At 37.8% G+C, this 23,059-nt stretch overlaps 1 protein-coding gene and 1 long non-coding RNA gene across 3 annotated transcripts; one reads left to right on the forward strand and one right to left on the reverse strand.

Annotated features, from left to right (window-relative positions):
- Positions 1–336: 336 nt before the first annotated feature.
- On the reverse strand, positions 337–10,744 carry LOC140324859 (uncharacterized). Its single transcript, XR_011919580.1, has 2 exons — positions 10,702–10,744; positions 337–1,339 (listed from the first exon to the last, which is right to left on the reverse strand). It is a non-coding gene; the product is annotated as an uncharacterized lncRNA (long non-coding RNA).
- On the forward strand, positions 10,463–22,749 carry BIRC2 (baculoviral IAP repeat containing 2). Of its 2 annotated transcripts, none has more exons than XM_072402979.1 (9): positions 10,463–10,534; positions 15,384–16,914; positions 18,017–18,116; positions 18,723–18,801; positions 19,373–19,421; positions 19,785–20,024; positions 20,766–21,026; positions 21,908–21,949; positions 22,517–22,749. In XM_072402979.1, exons 2-9 carry the CDS (start codon positions 16,053–16,055, stop codon positions 22,708–22,710), a joined length of 1,827 nt encoding a protein of 608 aa, XP_072259080.1. In that variant the 5' UTR covers positions 10,463–10,534; positions 15,384–16,052; the 3' UTR covers positions 22,711–22,749. The 2 variants fall into 2 exon arrangements, with proteins under 2 accessions (XP_072259080.1, XP_072259072.1); XM_072402971.1 differs by lacking the exon at positions 10,463–10,534 and adding an exon at positions 10,874–11,010.
- Positions 22,750–23,059: the final 310 nt, after the last annotated feature.

Genomic DNA, 23,059 nt, shown 5'->3' on the forward strand with positions numbered 1-23,059 from the left:
GCACATTTAACGAAGAACATGATAAATCATACAAACACCGATTTTGGCTGTTCACAATTGCAGACTATATGACTTGGTGGAACCTAAAAGCAGAAAATGGAAAATTTGAACATTCTCTCAAGTACGAGAATAAAGTGTGGTATTTCACCTTTGCATATGTGTCAACCCACCAGTTAAAATGACTCCTAACTTAAATTTCTGGTATGAGCAAGACATGGGTATTGCTAGAGAAAGCATTAAAACTTTTTTAGTATGTTTTGTGTAGTTTTGTATTTTGTAAATGCAATAGTCATTGCCCAAATGAACAAAATAACAGAAAACAAAAGTTTACATATAAATAGTAAAAACAAAATGCTATATGTGCAAAAGGGAATGAAGAAATGAATTATAGCTGTTTAGGGTTTATAATTCAGCAACTTTACATACGCTGGAACAATAATATTGTTACAATATATTTAGATGCGCAAAGTTGAAGAAGATTAATCCTGCTCTTGTAAAAGCAGGACTAAATGGCACTAAAGCTGCTCAGTTCACCTGTCCTCTTTCTATCACAAGTTGCTGTCTTCTCTTCTTCCGATGGATGATCTTCAGCCATTGTTTTTGGATTTGCCGTGTAGGGACGTGGGAGTTCATTCATCCCCGAAACACACAAGAGATTGACGGGTTTCCTTGGTTGAAGCTGTGCATGCTCAGATCAGCTTTTTTACATTTCAGACATGATCAGGCAGGTAAGACGGGTATAGAAATATTAGTAAGCAAGCAACAATCCAACACATGGTCACAAACATGATTCTCACACAATTCTCAACAAAGCTCACGCTAAATGATCTAGAGTACAACAGAAAACAGCATGAAAAGGGGATTCATAAATCAGCCAGTACAGGTAGTCCCCATGTTATGGACATCCGACATACGAATGACTCTTAGATATGAACGGGGATTCCCTGCTAGCTCGTGTGCAGGACAGAGGTTTGATGGGGGGAGGGGGCGGTTTGCATGACTTGCAGAAGAAATCTTTTGGTAAACACAGCTGAAGTTGTGGGTGATCTTAAAAGCTGAGCTGATATGTAACATCTTGTAACTCTTGACCAAGACAAACTCCCAAGTGTTTCTTTTTGCATATCAAAGCACAGCTTGTTCCAGAAGGTAATGAATGTCTAGGCTCTATATAGATTTTTTTGCTTTGTTTGTGATTAGCTTACAGTGAGGATATTATACAGTAACTGACACCACACTGCCTAATAATATGTTGAGCAAACATCTGTCCTAATTGCATATATTAAAATTTACCTTAAGAACAAACCTTCAATTGCCATTTTGTATGTAACCCAGGGACTACCTATAGTTGAAAGGTTACAGAAACACTACAATTAGAAAAACATATACACTTTATTGCTAGTTAAAAAAATGAAAAATAGAGCAATTAGATATCAAAAAACAGATAAAGTAAATCCAAAATTGGTCCACAGTTCAGACACACTCTACAAAAACAAAGCAAATAAATGTATTTCTCAGGCACTGTGGCAGCCCCCCTCTACCAAAATATTTGGTGCAGTAAGAGATGAATGCTGAAACCCATAACACTGTGGAGAGCACACTGAGTGACCTAGTTCCTATCAAATTTTATCGGCTCCGGCTCCGGCTCCGGCTTTTTATCGGCTCCGGCTCAATCGGGGTTCCTCCAGGGGTTTCTAGGGGTTCATTGAGCAATGGGCAATTTGTACCTCCCAGGTCAGGTAAATTACACTAATTATCTTTTTGACTGTCTGGAAGGGGGACATTCTTCCTCCATAGAAGAGGCATTCTTTCCAATGACCACCATACTAAAATACTGTGAGCTGTGGATATAGTAATTATAGCAGGGGTTCCCTGAGATCTGAATATTAATTCAAGGCTTCTCTTATGTTAAAAAAGTCAAGAAAGGCTGATCTTCCAGAAAGCATTTGTAACACATTCCTGCATTGGATGGGAAGAGTCCAATCTAACTAGTGATTGCTTTCTTGTTGCTTTCAGGAACTGTGCTGCAACCAACTGCATGCACAAAGTGTTGCTCCTATTCAACTCTATGGGAGTGGTTGGGAATGCAGTACAATGCAAGTCTGAAATTAGTTTTAGTCTCTACTCCTCCCAAATCAGACTACAATACTTAAAAACAGTCAAAACTGTATTTAATGTTTTTAGCCCTTAGACCAGACGTAACAGCCATAAAAGTCACACCAAGGCTTAGTTTGGAGAGGGTAAAACACTATAGCTAGAATCAAGATGTTGAAAATGCAATACCTGTGTTATATGTGACAGCATGAATAGACATAACATATAAAATACATCTGATTAGTCAGATTTAACTTAGGAACTTAAGTTCTTCCAGCTTTATAAATGTTTGTTTAAAAACAATGCTTAGCATTCACCGCTTGAGCAAACCGGATATCCTGGTTTTGTGCTCACAAATATTTTTCCATTCAACAATGGATTTTTGATGCCATTTTTTAAATATATTAATATAAATACATATACCTAACTGTTCAAAAGAGACAGAGAAATAAAAAAGAACCCAAATGGACTTGTATGTCCGTTCTTGTACAAGAAATCGGCTGAATCTGTAGATACACAGAAGATGGTCATGGGTCTCAATGAGGCAAAGTGAATCCTTATATTGGCTGCTATATTCTGTATATTAGGGAAGAAAGAACCCAAAAACCTTTTTCTTTTGTCTAAACATGGTTGCAAAGCCTTAGGTAAATAGTGAAAGAAATTGTTGAAGAATGAAAGAAGAAAGGCTTTTGTGGCAAGTACAAACAGTTTACTTCAAAACATGCAAATAGGCAAACTAAGCTAAACATAGCTTGATTAAGCTAGTGATGAGAAAGCATACAAACCAGTTGAATACAGGTTAATAATAAAACAGAATCACAGAAAAATTGTTGGGAAATAGGATTGTCTCAGTGGCCCAACACATTTTGCCACATGGCTTCCTCAGGGGAGGGTAGAGACTGTATTAACAATCCCAGGTGATCCCCAAGAAAAAGGTCTAGAAGAAGGGGTTAGAATTCTGGGATCAAGTACAATAATGCGGTAAACCCAAGCCAAGTTTTCCAACTACTGTGTATGCTAACAAAAATTTCTACAATGTTGAGGAGAGGAAACCCACAAGGGGTTTTTTTTCTTGGTCCAAAATTTTTTTTTAGGGTATAAATTGAGAGTTGAGAATGTCCAGGAGAGGTGGAGGCTAGCAGAGAGGGCTGTTCAGCTGGGACTTATATTCTGTAATCAATGCCATCTCCTCTGTATAGGAATTATCTCTCTTCTCTTCCCTAAAGCCCATTAGAGGATTACTACTGGAAATGATCTTTCATGATTGCTTCCAGTGACAGGTGAACGAACGGTTACTGCGCACACAGCACCATTCTGTTTATTGGGGGGGATGAACAAACAGAACCCCACTGTGCTCTCCTTTTTAAAAAATAATTCCTGAATAAAAGTAATTCCTGATCAGTCGTTCATCAATCCACTGCAGTAGAATTATGAACGACAGTGGGGGACCATCTGCTGTGAGAGTCATCTGACGTGTGAACAAAGCATATCCTTATGTACATTTCGATTTTATAATCTCTTCATTTATGTCTTTTTCCTTACACCATTTCCCCAAACATTTTGTTATTACTCAAATGCTTCTATACTTCCTTATTCCCCATGTTTAGGAGAATTGACTTATTGTTTTTTAGAACAGTCTGGGAAACCCCTGGAGAGGAAGAAAGTGTCTTACAATGAAACTTACTGAATACATGAAATTAATAGTCTGAATATTGACCTGGATTTGAATTGTTTCATAATGACCTTTAGATTGTGGATGTAGATGACCCATTCTGACATTATGTGGCCAAAAACAAATCTCAAGAAGTTTCCATTAAAGTTACATAGATAGAAAACTTACAACTGGTAGTGATGTGTGCAAAAGTTATGAATAACATTGCAAGTTCTGGATTTTCAGGAGTCATGAAAGAATATAATGCTCTCATTCCTAGAAGTATTGTAGTTTACTGAAAGTTCATGAGGAACTGTGTTATTGAGGGAGCTTTTTTTTTATTAGGTAAGGCCTTTAGTAAAATACTTTAGGAGATTATTTAACCCAGGATATTCTTGCTACTTTACCTTTAGTCCCAAGCACAGGAAGTGATATAGTCACAGGGAATTGGATATTGTTCTTATATAGGTGAAGCATTTGCAGAGCCACGCTGCCTTTGGAAGCAAAACTTAAGCCTTCCCCCAATTTTACTGAGCTTGGTTAATAATATAGGATGTGTGTAAAGCATATATTGTGACCATGTTACCTAATAACTATTTTGTGAAGGCTATGAATAATCTGCAGTGATTTTAATTCCATGTTGCAATTATTTTCATTTCTCTGAACAACATCTTAGTGTAGGGGTCAAGTGTGTCCAAGCTGTCCCCATCAACTTTTATTTTTCCACTAGGTATAAACAAATATTGAGGATTCACATTAATTATTGGCTCTTACGTTACACAGTTTATCATTGAGATTCTGTCATAGACAATCTTTTTGTTAAAAAAAAAAAAAAAAAAATACAAAATAAACCTTCCTGTCTTGCCACCTGTTTCTGGAATATTTGCAAAGATTCCATAACAAACTGCAAGGCTGATAATTATAAAGGATCTGCTAGCTGTATGTTAATAATTATTTCAGAAAGGCAACACCTTGTGGACTTAATAAGCAAAGTGCAACATCAGCCAGGTGCTTTTTCTTGATTAATATGTAAATTTTTCATTTCTAGGAAACAGATTAACTTAAAACAAGACTATAATTATAGTTTGCTATATTTAAACCTAGTTTTTTCATACAATATATTTACTATTATATTAAAATATAATTTCTCTTTTGTGTGTTTTTCTTGTAATATTGTTTACAGCACACATCATCCGGTAAACAGGAATCTTTTACTTTCATTTAGGATAAAATGAAATAAGTTTCTATCACTTTCAGTTGCCAGTAAATGATGTAAATTGTGTAGGTTAGTACATACATCAATAAATCACTAATGGAGTTAGACTTTTTTTTAATCCTATCCTTAACCCTTCATTGTATAACAAATATGCGCAACTGATCATAATTATAATGATATGAATTATACTTCCATATAAAAGTATTTACATAATATAACAGGTAGTGTTTTTCCCAGAATTTTTTTCAGCCAAGTGGGGAGAAGCTATAGCTGGATGGTCAAATAGTGGATGGGGTAACAAAATGTATTGTTCCTACCTGTGTTGCAATGGGTATCTAGTAACCCCCATAACTGTGGCCACTTTCCACCACCCACTTTGTAATCCTCACCCTTAGCGTGAATCAATTTCCATTGACTTTTTATTTTTTTATTTTGACCCAGATTCCTAGTGTTCCATGTTTTGTAAAGAGTGTATCACCTGTATTAAGTAATAGTGTAATCAATGTAGTGTAATCATTTTGCTTAAGCAGTTGTCTGATTGCTGGGTGGCTCTTGAAAAGTGCTGGGTGGTGCGCCTGGCTAAAAGGGGCCGGGGAGAACACTGGAAATTGTCCTTTTCTTGCGTGTCTTTTGGTTGGCCATCCCTTCTTGTTTGGGATCAATACTATAGGTTGGATACTACATGATTAAGGAAAATAATATGTTTTAACCTGTTTTGTATTTTTCAATATTTCGATATATAATGCTAATTTTAGCTATATAAAACATTATCTCTGGCAACATTTTTAATATAGTCAACAAGCTGTTGTGTTTTGAAGAAGCAGAGAAAGTATTTTTGTGAAACGCGTCAGCATAATCTTCTTTAGATGACTGTACTTTCAGAGTATTTAAGTATAATACCCTAATAATGCATTTAAGAGGGTGCATAACATCTATGGCTGCATTAAATATTATCATTAAAAAATTTACTATACTGTACATTTTTGGGAGATTAATTGTTTATCAACATTAAAGTACTTTACAGCAGTTGGTTGACTTTTTCAATGTTTTTGGGATATGTATTAAATAAATTAAAGTACTTTCTTGCCAGTAAAGTCCTACTCTTTACCAATCATTCTTCATCATGCAAAATGATTCTATTTCTATTATCTGTTCTGTTTTATTTTCATGATTTTCACACAATTTCCGATGAACTCATTTTTTCCAATATAACAATTTTCCATAGTAAAACAGAACTGTAGTTCCACTTTATATATACTAACTTGTGCAAATAACCACAGCACAATAAAGCCAACTTTTGTGGAGTCCCAACCTAAAGTGAAACTAAACCCTGTGATAATCATCTCTCTCTATATCTCTCTCTCACCATCTTCTTCCCTCTTGAGATGTTTGGCCATTTTAAATTGACTGAGCCAGGATGACATAACTCCTGCATGGCTGGTCATTTGCCACCAAGCAATTTTGAAAGCTCCACAGTGCGACATTGCCAGTCGATTTCTGCAATAAAGCCCTGCCTGAACTCAAATTTTAAAGTGGAACTTCAGTTTCAGGTATTATCTGGTTTTCTATAGCCTTACTACCACTGGCCCATTTATTCTTCCATTTTCAGAAAGAGAAGCATAGACACCCATGATGACATCACGGAGTCTAAAATAAGTTATGTATTAAAAACAGGTGAAAGGTTTTATTTAATAATTAATCAGCATAAAGGAATAAGGGTGAAACTACAGATAGGAAAATAGAAGTAGATAGCAGATAAAATAAAAGCAGAGGGAGAAGCAGATACAATTTTATCTTTCTCAGTTACTGGGAACTTCCAAAACCTTCTCGTGCTTTAATAAATCAGCTCAATGGCCAATTTAAAGCCACAATAATCATCTACCTAGATATGTCATCAACCTACCAAGATATTATACAGAGGAATTACATGATAAATTACAGATTGTGGAACCTAGTCACGTGAGAAAAATAAATCTGGAAGTGGAGAAATGTAAATGCCTGAATTTGAAATATATTTTATCAACTTTGCGTTGTTTGATTGTGAATATTGTAAAATAGAACCAAGAGTTGTTTTTTAGACTAGGGATATTCTGGTACGTTCCCTGGTCTATTCAACTGCCTGGCTGTCACAAGTGTGTTCTGTTTTCCTTCTTGAATTTTTAATTATCATATTAACTGCAACAGGAAGAGTGGGACCATCCAATGCTTGGTGGGTATACCAAAAATTTTAGGGTAAGAGAGAACATAATGCAGGAAAATAATGTCAGTGAAGGTATAAGAAAGGCAGTGGAAAAGCACGCCTGTAAATTAATGGAGGGTTGGGAGTGCTGATTAAATGTTGTGTACAGGACATTCTGTTCTAAGAGGAGTCATACTGGCGTGCGCTCGTGTTTATATCAAAATATACACATCAGGCTCTGTGTACAAAGTCCAGCCTTAAAATGATTAGATTTGCAGAAAGCCTTGGTTATGTTTCTCCTATACATAGTGTAAAGGGAACCTTTCAACTGGAAAATCCGCTCTCTACCAGCTCACCAACTTCCCCTCTGTTGCCATTTATAAACAAATATATGTAAACTGAATTATAAAAAAGTACCTAGGCGTACGGAAGATGAGAGTAGATTCACCTTTTCAAGCAAGGCGGAAAATCTTATGGGTTTGTGGGGTAAACATCAGCTAATGATAGTTAAGAGCAGAACCTTCCTTGATTACCATCAGTCATTGGGAGCTCAATGTGAAACTTACCCTAGAAACTCTCAGAATTTACTGCGCTGGTTGCAGCAGTGACTTCACCCTCATCGTAACCTATGTTCTTTATATTTTACAGTTGGAGAAAGTCTGGCAGGGATGTCGACATTACAAACAAATGGAAGGTCTGCTTTATTTCTAAGCACTGTAGCATGTTATAACACGATGAGCAGCATACAAAATGCTGCACTATTTTAACCCAGCGCACACAACAGAGCACAATGTCAAGAATGAGAACTGGGCACACTAAAAACTTGCTCAGTTTGTTTGGATTGTCTGGGTTTTCCGACAAGATTCTTGAGCTCATGTTCATAATAGGATGTAGTTCACAGCCTCGCTGAGGGATGTGCGTAGGTTCAAAGATGGTTTACTTTGCTGTCACAATCTTCATCCGTCTAGTCTCAAATGAACGTCAGATGATTGTTGCTGGAAAATCTTTTGATGTTGGCAGGTGAATGAATGAGTACTGTACATACATGTGTTGATGTACATACGTGTCAATCTGATCAATGGAAAGGGGAGGACAAGTGAGCAGCGCCTTGCTATGGCAGATTTAAGAACAAAGCCAGGGCGTTTCTGTACACAGTGGTGAACGTTGCCAACAGTGTGCCCTGTGCAGAACTGACTTTGGGCACCTATAAGGGACCCTTTTGGCTGAGGAGGGTCTGGGCTCCCGTGCAGCAGGCTCTTTGCAATTCCCTGTCTGCTCCCACCTGTACACATCAGATTTTTGAGTGAAACAAGCATAATCATTCATCTCGGATAAGAATCACCTGATGTGTGTGCATAGATATAGCTGAAGACAAGACCACACAGCTTCGAGCTGTAGACACTGTCCGACCTCCACCATGCGGTAAAGACCAATTGTCTGAAAACTGTTTCCATCAGTTCAGGAATGACTTCTTTATAATAGGAGCGATCATACTGTTAAATCCTTTTATCATGAGGAATTGACAAAAGCCAAAAATGGACTTTAGTGAGAAGCTGACTCTAGAACAAAAATATAAACAGTCATACAACAACCTTATGAAGTCCATGGGTAAGAATGAATGTCTGGCTAGGCTCCAGAACTTCCTAATGTCTTGAGCTTAAACAGCCTTTACTCTGTGCATCCCAACTGGATATTAGGCCATCATAGACGTAGGCCAACAGACCTGTAATGGGGTCACAGTAGTCCATTCCAACTCTACAGGGTTGGCCATGTAAGATGTTAATATTTTGAAAGTAGGCCAGCTGTCCTTGAGGGGTTCTTCTGTTTTGCATATTTGCCAATAGTTGAACAGGGATTTGTTTAGCTTCTGCATTAAAGCTGCAGGTATTATGGACAGCAGCATTCATTTAGTTTTGACCTAAGGCACATTTAACTGGTTTTGCAAGCCTGTAATAACCAGTCTCAGCTATCTGAACCCAACAAAGTCCACACAATATTTGCTTAACAAACTCTTTACTGGACTGGGAACCTATATAAAATGAAAATTCATGTAACATTTTTACATGTGAATAACCCATTACCACTCACACAGACCGTTCCTAGTAAGCTTGATAGGTAAGGGTCTTTCTTACCCACTTTCATAATTAGGGTATTTTAAAAACGCGAGAGCTGGTTATTGTAATTGGACATTGATGAAGTGTAGCTGTTAAAAAAAATTATCTTAAAGCTTATGTCTAGCCATGACCTGACCTTCTCTTGAAACTTTCCCCATGGCCTAGCAATTTGTTTCTGTACTGAGAACGTTCTTTCCGTCATGGGAGTTGAAAATAAAAAAAAAGCTGGAAAACCTGGGGTCCATGGGACACCCTTCTTTATTACTTAGACATGTACCCGGGGACTACCTGTACTAGTTGGCAAATGTTTTCAATCCTGGAGCGCACTCCAAGTTTGTTGAACCCACTAGGTTCTCCCATGACAATCTCATTGTTTCTCAACCAGGAACCCTATGCTTATTTTTAGCTATTTGTACCTTTTCATTTAGTCAAACCAATGATTTTTTTTGGCTATCTATAAGGCTGGCATTCTTCCTACATTCCCTGAAGTCATTAAAGAGTTCCCTATGTTAAACATATTCAAATTCAAAGGCTGATCTATCTTCTCTAATCCTCAATAAATAAAGCTGCATTATCCTATTAAAATATTCGGAAAATTGTTCATTGATGCACCACGCCCGTGTGAATGGGCCCAAGGCGATTACTCACGCTGGGTATGTCATTGCACCCAGAAACTTTATTTCCATCTACAAGCTTATCTCTATTGTTACAGGGCACATTGCCAAACTATTCCACCTTTGTGAGTTATTATGTATAGCTATGCCAAGATTTCCTTATGTATAACATCTGACATCAGTGGTGAACACACACTAAGCTATTTCCTGATGCTTATGACTACTACACATAATGGTCTGAATCACCACTTTACTGAACCTTGTGTAAGTGACATTGGCGCTTCAGACAAAATGTCCCAATAATGGGTTAAAGTTCAGTCGGACAACAAAATGTCGGGGCTTTCCACAGCCTATTTATACAATGACAAAGGGAGTTTCCACTCCCTCGGGTGCTTTCCCGCCCTCTATTGGTTTTTTTCGATTCCGCAGTTCAATCATATTTTTAGTTTCCTTTCCCACACGAAACAAACGAACAAACAAAACCACAAAACACGAAAAATACCGAAATAAATTTAAAAAATATTCAAAATGTTAAAAAATGCTAATAATCTCCCCCTTTCTTAAATGTGCATTTGAGCTCTTCCTAGTCCTTTCCTATTGGCTGTTGTGTCCTTGGAGCGGCTGAAGGGGAGAAAATAGACGGCGGCGCGCGGCCATGTCTGGAGCTAGGCAAGTCACCGGAAAAACCACCGTATACCGCAGGAGATAACGGGAGCCGGTCTGACGAGGGATAATCCTGAGGAGAACCGCTGGTTTTCTGGGTTGTCCTAGTCACCCTGACCGTGAAATATTTCCAATCACCTCAGATAAAAATATATACAAAAAAATTAAATTACCTCAGCAATTTGAAAAACCAACAGATGAATATGGGGACCCCGCCGGGAAAATACACAATTATAAATGGAGAAACGAATCTTGACATAAGGAGATGTAGGGAGAGGCTGGTTACGTTATAAAGGAGTGGGCGGGTCATCACAGGCAGCCAATCACAGCGTAGCAAGTGTGGCATATAAGTGTGAGCTAGCTGTATGTGTGTAACTTGGCTTATAATAGCTTTATTTTCCTTTTTTTTTTGTCGCTGTGAGAGTTGTGAGTTGGAGAATGCGCTCATAAATGTTTGTAGACTGATGCAAACCTGAGGGAAGGTATGTAAGAGCCTATTCTAAGCTTGTAGATATGGGGGTGGGTTCATGGTGATCATGCACTGTGCATGCTGTATATTGTGCAATGTCCTCTACCTGCAGCAATCACTTGCTAGAATTAGAGAATTTTTGTATACGTTGTCATTGATGGAGATTGTAGTAGTATGTGTGTGGTGGGCTTTATAGTTCTCCTCTGCCTTGAATTAAACAATGTTGCATTGTTTGTGAATAATGAATATATTGGTATTATTTCTTTTTTTTGCTTGAGGGGACATAGGATACTGTATTAGAATACCTGATCACATTAGGGAGGTCAATGGGAAGACACTAAAGGGTTACTAGTATCTAAATGATTTACCAGATGTTACTTTGGAGGGAGAGGAGGATGGAGGGAAATCAACAGAAGATACAAAGTGTTTCTATACAATTTTATTATGATAATATAAGACAAAATTTTCTCTCTCTCTCTCCTTTTCTTCTTCTCTCCTTCTCTCTCTCTCCTCTCCTCTCTCTCTCTCCTCTCTCTTTCTCTCGCTCTCTTCTTTTCTTCTCTCTTCTCTCTCCCTTTTCTCTCCTCTCTTCTCTCTCCTTTTTCTCTTCTCTCTCTCCTCTCTCCTCTCCCCCCTCTCCTCTCTTCTCTCTCCTCTCACCCCTCTCTATAAAATTTTTTCTTATATTATCATAATACAATTGTATAGAAACACTTTATTTTAAACAAAACTGGTATTTCTGTTCTATAAGTACAATATTGCATAAGCATTCCAATTAACTAGGAAGGTTGTGGTGCTTTAAATGAACTCTTGTCTTCCAAACACAACTCTTGAATATTTAGTAAACACATACTTTTTCCCCTCTCCCTAGTTATGGTTAATAAGCTACAGAAAATTTGACTTGTATAGAAATTTTATACAAATTGAAACTGATGACCAGACTCTGAAACTTTCTGAATCAGCATAAAGTTAAATTTTCTTAATCTCTGACAAATCCCCAGCAAAGTTTATTGAAAGCTAGAAGGAGCAAATGAGGATTATATACATTGTTCTCCCCAGTCCCTTTTATTTGGGTGCACCACCCAGCATTGTTCAGTAATCACCTGAAAGTTGGGTCACAATACAGGGGCACTTGACAGTTGGAGCATTAGAAAGTTAGAAGAAAGTATATGGGTATAAAGCTGACAGAATTATAGGGGTTACAAGGTTTCTATGACCATAATAACTGGGAGCACTGAATGTTGTCGCGCCCACTTTTTGGCCACCTTTTCGGAGCACTTGTACGGCAAGATTATCCCAAAGCTTTTTAACACAGGGTGTAAATATGAATCTGTACATGGGTTCAGCATGGGATGCGAGGTGGTCCCCTGTGCATAAATAACTGTTCGATGAGCAATATGTCATTTTTAATTTCTAGAAATGCTGGCACATACCTGCAGCAGCTTTTTATACCTTCTGCTTCCACTAAATGTTGGAATCCACCCGCCTCCTGCGCATTTATGTTGGCTAGTGAGACAGTCCATCGCTGTGATAGGTTATTGGGAACGTGTGGGGGCAGAGAATGAGGCGGTACAGGCATGGAAACCAAAACAAATCGTCAGATTCAACCAATCCCAACAGCTGGTGGCACATTTAAATATTCTTAGTAACAGATTCCCGTCTTCAGTGAGAGGAAAGTTTCTCTGTAGTCCTTTAGCGGAACAAATATTATAAATTAAAACTAAACAATTAAATGAGTGCAATTTGATTTGGTGTTCACCTCTTGCAACCCCCTATACAGTTGCATTTAGATTTGGAAATGGGAAAGAAGCAGAAAATCAGGGTTGCTTTATGCAAATGTGCCTATAGTCAGAACGCAGAGTGATGGTATTCATCCAGGTTTTGGGGCGCAGAAAGGTGTCACCTTTGCAAATCATTTAAGTGTACCTGCTCTGTTGGTAGGCTTTTACATGCCTGTTCTTAATCCTGTGAGGTGCTTATTACTAGATTGCAAAGACTGGTAAATTCTTAATAGTTTTGTTCACACATTGACTCTGCCGTTTCATTTATTCGATTAACTGATACGTATTATTAATATTAACTTGTATTTATATAGCGCCTCCATAAAACTCCGCACTTTACAAAGTCCATAGTCATGTCACCAGCTGTCTCTCAAAAAGGGTTCACAATCTAATGTCCCTACCAAAGTCATATGTCATTAATGCAATCTAAGGTTAATTTTTGAGCAGAAGCTAATTCGTTTTTTGAGCTAGTACTCATACCCCCAAATCAATAAATGTAAATGCAGAGTTTATTTTTCCGTTTCTCCCTCTCCCAGACCTATTGTATAAGGCAGGGGTGCCCAACACATGGAGCGCCATCTACTGGTAGATTGCAAAGGCAATGCGAATAGATCAGGGAGCCGGCCTTTCCAAATAAACTCTACCGCGCACAGGAGTTAGTCCAACTTTTTATTGTAGGTAGGTCATTTTGACTTGGTCATTTTAAAAGTAGCTCGCAAGCCAAAAAAGTGTGGGCACCCCTGGTATAAGGGATCACAAGAGGATGATACTCTGTCGTATTTGCATTCGGTTTTCATTACCTTTACCATTTTTTTTTTAATTTGTGCTTTTTTAGATCTTTATAATGTTGACATCCAGTTCAGTTTAAAGTGTGTATACCTTGTTTAAATGAGATTTATGAGCTTTTTTATGTCATTAAAAATTGCAAATGCATAGTTAGATGCGGGTTTGTATCTGTCTAGATGGGTGTAAAACTTTAGATTTTGAAAATTAAGTTCCTTAGGTGATTCTGCCTGTGAGTTCCAGAGCTGAGAAATGAATATACAAACCACATAGATGATGCAACCATTTCCTGGTGCACACCCATAACCTTAGAGGATTGCTGTTTTCTTAGCATTTAGTTTCTGTGGACTTAGGAACCTTAAACCAAACTACAAAACAAGCGTTACATTGATGGCTATGGTATGCACTAAAAACAAAACTGCTTTTGTATTTAAACCCTTGATGGGTGGATATTGGTCTGGAGGAGTGAGCATTCCTGTAAGACTGCCCTATGTATTATTCAAGTCTTGCTAAACTTCCTTGAGAAAAAAAGTTCAAAAGACATAAGGGGATGGGACAGGGACAGTATTGATGTCATGTATTGAAATACTGTAACATTCCCCTATTACTCAGCACATTGAAATACTTGTCAGTTTAGTGTTTCTCAACCAGGGTTCCTCCAGAAGTTGCTAGGGGTTCCTTGAGCAATGAGCAGTTTGTACCTCAGATTAACTGACATAAATGATTTTTGTGGCTATCTGTAACATTAATCCCACTGGCCAACAACTTAAAAGGCATTCTTCCCACTGATCACCACACTAACGTACTGTGACCTGTGGATATAATAATTATAGCATGGGTTCCCTGAGCCCTAAGGTTCAGGAAGGCTGTGTTAGACCAAAACGTATAGTCATAGCATTCATATTATATTCAAAAGTTTGGGCAGTGTTTAACCCAGACTTTTTTTTTAAGCCGGGTGGGAAGAAGCTGTAGGCGTGAACCCAACTCATCAGTAACCACCCAAAAACAGCCGGGTGGTTACTTAAAAGTGCCAGGTGGGGCGTCCAGCTAAAAAGTTCTGGGGTGGAGTGAGGTGCTCTGCCAGTATGTTTTTGTGATATGGGAGGAAACCCATGCAGTATCCTAGTTGAGAATCCAGTGCAGCAAGGTGCGATGGCCTAGTGATATTACCTTGTGAAAGCTTAGATTATGCTGGATATCCTGCAGCCAAGAAAGGTGGGCACTCTCTGACTGAAGCTTATAGTATGCAGTAAAATCAGAATGAAAGAGTCTTTAATACTGTGCAAAGCCGAAAGTGAAGTTGGATTTAGCTTTAGTGTCAGAAATCTGTAGGAAGCTGTTATGTGAAAACCTGCTAGTCCATTCCTAACACCAAGACAATCTCCTCACTTGGTAGTGATCCTAAATTGAAGCTTCAACACTCATGAGTAATAAATACACATTGCGAGTCACAGTGGCGGCCTATAATCCACATGCAGTGTTGCAGCTCCCTCCAATAGGCCTGATTTATAAAAAGCTTTCCAATCTGGGTCATGGAGAAAGTTGACTATCATGGGATAACCTGGGTGATTCAGCAAACCTAGGCCGAATGGGGTCAAAAAACATTTGTCAAACAGGAAATGATTTTAAAAAATCCATACCAGGTTTGCTAAGTCATGCAGATTCACCCTATATAGTCTAGTGCTACAACAAAATGCCTCTATAATATTGCATGCATTTACTATAAGGTAAATAGACAATAATCAATACGTTCCTCAAGATGAATTTCGACTTTTCGCTATAGAGAATCTGACTTATGAAATGTTTTTCTCTTCTCTTTCAGATTGTAACACCGTACAACTCCCCTTCCACCTGCCTATACATTTTTTTTTTATTTTTTCATTTTGGCTACTTGCGTACCATGCAAGGCTAAACACCCACGCAGGGGAAGTCTTCCCTCTAGGAGGTAGTTTTATATTCCAATCAATATGTTCTGCCTAGTATCCAGTCTAGTGGAGTCATCCTGTTTAATGTGTAATAGATGTAGTAAAACAGATTATATTACACAGATGCATTATTTCAGCAATATCTGTAAAAAAGTACCTTACACCAAGCTATCTACATCTCGCCAGAATAATTTTCTAGATAAAGGTTAATTTGCTGCCTTATATTTTTTTGGGGTTAAGTTTTTTTTTTGCCCACTCAAGGCCTGCTTTTCCATTGGCGAGCCATCCTGTATTAAATGCTGGAGTAAACACGCTTGCGTTCACCATCAAAGGCTTTTAACTTGTGAGGTGCAGGACTCAAGAATAACTTCAGAATATAACAAAGGCAGCGATACAACATTCATAACTTCATTACTCATTATATGTATCACAAAGGCTTTCATGTTTAATGTAGGCATCCTTTGACATTTTATTTTACTGGCGTTAGCTTGAATTTGTAAGAACCATTTTCAGTGAGGACTTTTTTTTACAGAGCTACCTCCTAGAGGAAGACTTCCCCTACTTCTATGTTCCCTATCTTCATAATGGAAGAATTAAACAGCAGCCCATTTTTGGCAAAGCTGCTGAAATCTGCCCCAGCTATGGGCATGATAACCTTGGAATTATCATGCGAACTTTACCGCTTTTCTACGTTTTCTAAATTTCCGTCTAATACGCTGGTCTCTGAGCGAAGCCTTGCTAAAGCTGGTTTTTACTACACCGGTGTCGAAGACAAAGTAAAATGCTTCACCTGTGGGTTAATGTTAGACAATTGGAAAAGGGGGGACAGTCCCTTTGAAAAACACAAGAAACTATATCCAAGCTGCAGCTTCATCCAGAACGCATCGCCAGTCAATCTCGGAGCATCGTTGTATTCCGCTTTCTCTCCTCCAAATTCTCTAAGCAGTCAGTCTTGCTCTTCTGAAGAAGGTACTATCACTTTAGCCTATGCAAGTATTCCTCATGATTCAGTTACATCAAGGTCTGTGGAGGATATGTCCCACCTGAGGAGCAATGACGACAACAACTACATGTACACCGAGGAAGCCAGGCTTCGCACATTCACAAACTGGCCTGTGACATTTCTTAGCCCCAGTGACCTTGCTAAAGCTGGATTTTACTACGTAGGTCCAGGAGATAAAGTAGCTTGTTTTGCTTGCGATGGGAAGCTAAATAATTGGGAGCCGAATGATAATGCCTTGGCAGAACATCGCAGACACTTTCCAGATTGTTCTTTTGTGAGTGCCAGTGCAAAACCATCATTGAGGTCCAATGTTTCCAATGTCTGCATGCAGACCACATCTTCTCGGCTGAAAACATTTGTGAATTGGCCTTCCAGGATCCCTGTGACACCCAAAAAACTAGCAGAAGCTGGTTTTTACTATGTTGGTAAGTAGAGTTGGTATACTTGGTAAAAATAGCTTATTAGGGAACTACAGACCTACAAAAAATGTAATAAAATCACTACAGAACCAATTAGGAAGTATGGTGTGATAATTACTTTTGCCCACTACCCTCCTCGGATGCATACTGGGAAGGATACAGTACTCACATCCTTTTCTGTTCACTAGCATCCTGTTTTGGAAGTTTGCACTGTGCATTAGATTCATTTGCAAGAGCTAAAAATTATGCATGTTGCAACTGATTTGCAACACAGTTCTGCTAGAAAGTTTAGTATTTTCAAAACTTTCGAAAGTCTCTACTAATAGTTAGGAAAAGAATTGTAACAGTACTGTGCACTAAAGCAGAACTAAACCCTGGATAACCCACCCTTTCTTGTTTGCAGAGTACTGCAATCTTCCTCCTACTTCTTTTTTTTTTCCCACACAATCTTTTTTTAATTTGGTTGGCTGGGTTGGGAAGACTGAATGGGTTCATTTTGTCTCTGGAAGTGCAGGGGAAGTTGGGATGTGTAGCATTGTCTTTTTGACACTTCTACTGGGCGATCAAGATGATAGGAGGGATTTTTGCACACGCTACATCACCTGTCTCTTTTTGCAATAATGACCTACCCGATCAAAAATTTTTAAACAAGAAACTTAAGTTCCCTTTTAAGCAGGAAAGTACATACTGGAGGCTGATTTTTTTTCTTTAGTGTCATATGGACTTCCCCCCCTTTCTTTAGTGGGTTTCCTTGTAGGTATATAACTTGCAGCCCCATCTTACCTGTGTGGTCCCGTCTGGCGCCACACAACCTTCTCTGTATAATTGGTGCGAATGTCCTGGGGAAGGCTCTGCACTTTAATCTGAGTACAGACTCACAATAATTCCCATAAATAAATGTATTTGTATTTTGCAATCCGTGAGGTAGAGTCCATGTAGTAGCTACCTTTTTGAAATATTGGCCACACCGCAAGTGTAATTTAGTTGAATTGTAGATTTGCATTGAGTGGGACCAGCAAACCACAACTATTATTCTGGGTTAATACCATGCTATTTACAGCCATTTTAGTTCTCTCCTTTTTTCTAATTCATTCATCTTTTATTGCAGGACGGAATGATGACGTTAAATGCTTTTGTTGTGATGGTGGCTTAAGGTGCTGGGAATCTGGAGATGACCCCTGGGTGGAACATGCAAAATGGTTTCCAAGGTACAATATTTCCTGTGTTTATAAAGCATGTAATTAAAGTGAGAACAGTCTTCAATTGGACCTTCAACCAATACTGTAATTTATTTTTTTTCTAGAGGCTTGGCATGTGTTAAATGAGTGTGATGAGAGCAATAACAAGATAATGGGAGGGGGAATATAATAATAGGGTAAGGTGTACTAACCAGTGTAAAATTAGTAAACCATCCTTTTAGCTTTCAAGTACAAATGTTTTGAGGCGAGACATGAAGGCAGACTTCCTAAATGCTAGTTGCCTGGTCCTCATGATCCTATGTTGCCCAGAAATTGGCAATCAGATCAGAACTACTATGTTTACTCCGAAGTTTTATTTTTTTTCCGGATTTTTCAGATCTGGTTACGTGTTTCTGGCTAGTGATTTAGAAATGTGAAACTTGTTCATTTGTATAAACATGTTCGGAATTGGGTATCCATAGTATAAATCTATACAAAGTACTGCAAACACCAGTTTATTATGTGGTAGTTCATGTATACAGCAAACCAGATTTATTTTTAAATATGACCTGTCACTGTATGTGAACCCTGAACGTTTTCTATTTGTAATTATTATATTGCTATTTTTCGTTTTAGATGTGAATATCTATTGCATATTAAAGGTCAGAGTTTTGTCAGAGACATTCAAGAACGGTATCCACATCTTCTAGATCAGGTAGGTTTTGAGCATTTTTGGTATATTTTATAAATGAAATTTACTACTTTTTAGTTATGAAAGATTGGGAAGTTTTATTTCTGTTTAAGGGAGTCATTTAAACATTCTAGGGATATGAAATATAAACTGCATATCTATTTGCCTGCACGCTTTACCCTCACCATGTGGGGCATGGAATAGTTTTGAATTTTTTTTCCTTAAGAAGACATTTTAATAAAGGTCTGGTAGTCAAGGACAAGAACCCCTAGCAACCACTGGAGCAACCCTAGGGATCCACGTAACCCTGGTTAACAAATTCTAAATCCTAAAATGTTAGGAAAAGCTACTAATCAAGGGGCAGAAATGGCAAAGGCTTTTTTGGTTGTACATTTTTGTTCATGTTATCTTTATCTAAAGAAGTGTTGGGTTTAGACCAAGAATTTTTTAAACAATCTTGTTAGGGGAGGGCAACAGCAAAAAAAAATTATTAGAAAAAGCGTGTTTTGTCTGTATTTGGATAACGATAAAATAAAGTGCATGCTGTCTACTTTTAATGGCACAACTTAATTACTTTTTTTATTTTTTTTTCTAGTTGCTGTCTACGTCTGAAACTCAAAATAATGAAGCCCAGTATCCACCTAGTGAGTATATTTTTGTGAAGAAAATAAATAAAACTGGACACTGATGTTAAAGCTTGAAACAGTTCACAATGAATTACATTTACATGCAAACATGATTATGCTTTAATGGTATAATCTGTAATAGAATTATTATATACACACAAAAAAATCCCAATAAATTGAATTTGGTTTTATAGCCAAAACCCCATTTTACATGCACAGGCTAAGGTATTTTGTAACTCTGGCTTGCTTGGCTCCAATCAAACAGCCAATTGTAAAGTACTTCAAATGGGTGTTTGAGATTAAATGTGTTTTTGGTCATCTTTTCTTGAAGAGGAAGTCATATAAGTACGATTTTCTAATGTGGTCTTTGTACTATTCCAGTTATTCGCTTGGATAAGGAGGGTAACCAGGATGATGAGACTTACATGAACACTACAGTGGTCCAAGATGTTCTGTCCATGGGCTTCAATCGCAGATTGGTCAAAGAAACTATTTTTAATAAAATCCTGACCACCGGTGAGAGTTACAAGGAAACAGCTGACCTGGTGACAGATTTATTGTGTGCCCAGAAAGAGCAGACTGAAGAGGAGAGAGACAGACAGTTGGAGCAAAATTCAGCAGGTAATTACTAGAATGCACTTGTGAATATGATTCATGGCCTAATAAAGGGAACGGCTTACAGAAAGCTAAAAACAATGTGGTACAGACAGTAATTTACAGAACAAATCAAAAAGGTTCTATCCAGTGGGGTACAAAGCTTGTTAGAAATATGAAAGGATTCTTCCTCACACTTTTATAAAAGTTTTTTAATTATTTAATATTTTTATTTTTTAATCCTGGCATTAGAAGAGCAGTTATGCTTCAGTAAAGTCAAACTCCAAAAAAAGGTTTGCTAATACTTTTGTAAGCAGAGCTGAAGAGAATGCGCATTATTCTTTTCCCCTGTAACAGTATCCCCAGCAGCAGTTGTAAGATGAGTTAAATGTAAAACTAAATAAGGTATTAAAGGCACAAATGCTGCAAAATGCATGGGATGAATACTTATGATCCAGAAGGACTAAAAAATGCACAGATCACCTATTGCCTGTGCTAGTTGTGCGGGGTGACATCCTATGTAGTGAAACTGATGACTCCAAAGCTTCCCTGCCACTATGTCAGCAGTTTGGTCTGACTTCATCAGGGTCATCTTAAGATTCTCATTCAGCTTAATGACAAACAATAGCATGGTGCTTTGCTGTGCTATGGTTACAAAGCATACTAGAATCAATGTAACGCATGTATGTTCAAAAAGGGATAGTCATGTTTTAATAGCCCTGACAAGCATAGGTGAAACTGACAAAACATTTTTCTTCTCTTTTGCAGATGAAATCATTGTAATAAGGAAAAGTTACCTTGCCCTTTCGCAGCGATTGACAACTTGTCTCTGCTTGTCAATTATGGATGATCTGCTTGCTGCACAGGTTATAACCTATGAGGAGTATGATGCAATCAAGAGCAAGAAAACACCTACCATACAAGCTCAGGATCTGCTTGATAAAGTTTTGACCAAAGGAAAAAATATAGTTGAAATTTTCAAAAAGAGCCTTCATATCCACGATCCAGAGATTTACAAAGAATTATTCAGTAAGTGTTGACATCTCCCCTGCTTATAAGAAATACATACAATGATCTATGTGCTCTTGTGTATAGAAGTCTCCCACTTGTCAGTTTTTGTTTATGGGATTATCATATTGCAGTCATTTGGTTTCAGTGGTAGCACAGTACGCTGCATGTATGTAGTGCTACATTATAACAGCAGCACAGACCTTGGTGTTCAGCAAACCAAGTCTGGTTTCCTTGTCTGATGTGCAGGAGTAAGGATCTCCAGTTATTCCAGAAACAACGAAATGCTGATGCAAAGCTAATGTCAGTGACCTTTTATCTGTGTGTCAGTTACAAGTTACTTAGCGGAGTGTTTAATTTGAGGTGTTGTCACAGCAGATGAATTGGTTCTGCATTTGTGAGAGCACCACTAAGCTCACTATATGCACTTTCATTATAAGTGTGAAAAGGTTTCACATTCTAAGTAAGCATTAAAATGTAAAAAAAATGTGTACCAATCAGACATATTGCAAATTTGTCTAAATGACTGACAGCAGTGTGATGATTATTGGCTCTGTGAGCCTCCATTCCTGTATATAATAAGATTTCAAGAGAGTGCAGCAGTGTCCATAAATCATGGACAAATCTAGGACCGTTTTGTGCAATTTTGGTGACCACATTTACCACATGCTCTTTGTATAAAACCAGATATCAGACATTCCCTTGTTGGAATCTTCCAGGTACATGTTTAACAGAAAGTTTTTGCAATATGTACATTTTAATAAATGTACTGTATATGGAAACCCGTTTTTATATTGTAAGAATGTTTACATGTCCTCCCAGCATCTATGTGTTGTATATTCATATCTTCCTGTAGTATGGAGTTTTTAAACTAACCTTTTTGTTTGTTTGTTTTTTTACAGTTGAACAATCTTTGAAAAATCAAGCAACAGATGACTATTCAGGTAAACATTTTGACTTGTCTTATAGCCATAAGGAAACCACTAACTTTCACAACTATATGTTCAACCTACAAACTTTGTGGTCATTATATCTTGAATTCAGAGGACACAAATGTTCTAATAAAATTAACACGGGTCACTAAACAAATTTTAAGAATATGAGTACACACATACTAATGTAAAAAAACACACATGAGGTGTATGCCACATGTTTGGCATTTGTGCTCACTGAAGTGAAAGTAAGGCCAAAGTTTTTCATTATCCCATGTTAAACCGGTTGAGAAACCCTGATCCAAAGGTTTTATGTACAGTTATTTTCAAGGGAAATGTTTCTTGATCTATTTCCTCAGACTGTACTTTTGTCAGCCTAAATTGAGACTGTCGGGATAAAAATGTGTGGGAGCTGCCATTAGGTACAAGCTTTTTCCTTCCTTTACTACACCTGAGCATGATAAGCCCGGGTTCTACTTAACAAGTAGTGTAAGATCCAGTGCGGATGACATTTTGTATAATACCCGCAAATACTTTACCAAAAGCATTTACTAATTATTTTTTTTTCTTACTTTTTAGATTTGCCAATGGAGGAGCAGTTAAGGAGGCTGCAGGAAGAGCGGACCTGTAAAATTTGTATGGATCAAGAAGTGTCCATCGTCTTTATACCATGTGGGCATCTGGTTGTATGCAAGGATTGCGCACCATCCTTACGGAAATGCCCAATTTGCAGAGGAATAATTAAAGGCACAGTGCGAACTTTTCTTTCATGAAGTTGTAACTCACTACAAATAAACTTTAATTTTATATCATTTGCATTTGTATTTCTTTTTTGGATATTTGATTCTGATTATTATGATTGTTACAAGCCCAACACTTTTGTTCATCAGTGATAGGAAAAACAACCTTTGCATCTGCAGATACAGGGGGAAATAAGTATTTAATGCGTCAATGTTTTTCTCTGTAAATATATCCCTAATTGGAGCACGGAAAGCTAAGAAACCTGCTGAAATCTGTCAGTATTTAGAAAACAATCATGCCACCTGTCAGAGCAAATTAATATCTGCAGGTTTATTCCCAATGGCCTATAAATAAAGGTTTCTCATTACCAAGGTATCACAC

The sequence above is a fragment of the Pyxicephalus adspersus genome, chromosome 1 (assembly GCF_032062135.1).
Source record: "Pyxicephalus adspersus chromosome 1, UCB_Pads_2.0, whole genome shotgun sequence".
Lineage (NCBI taxonomy): Eukaryota > Metazoa > Chordata > Amphibia > Anura > Pyxicephalidae > Pyxicephalus > Pyxicephalus adspersus.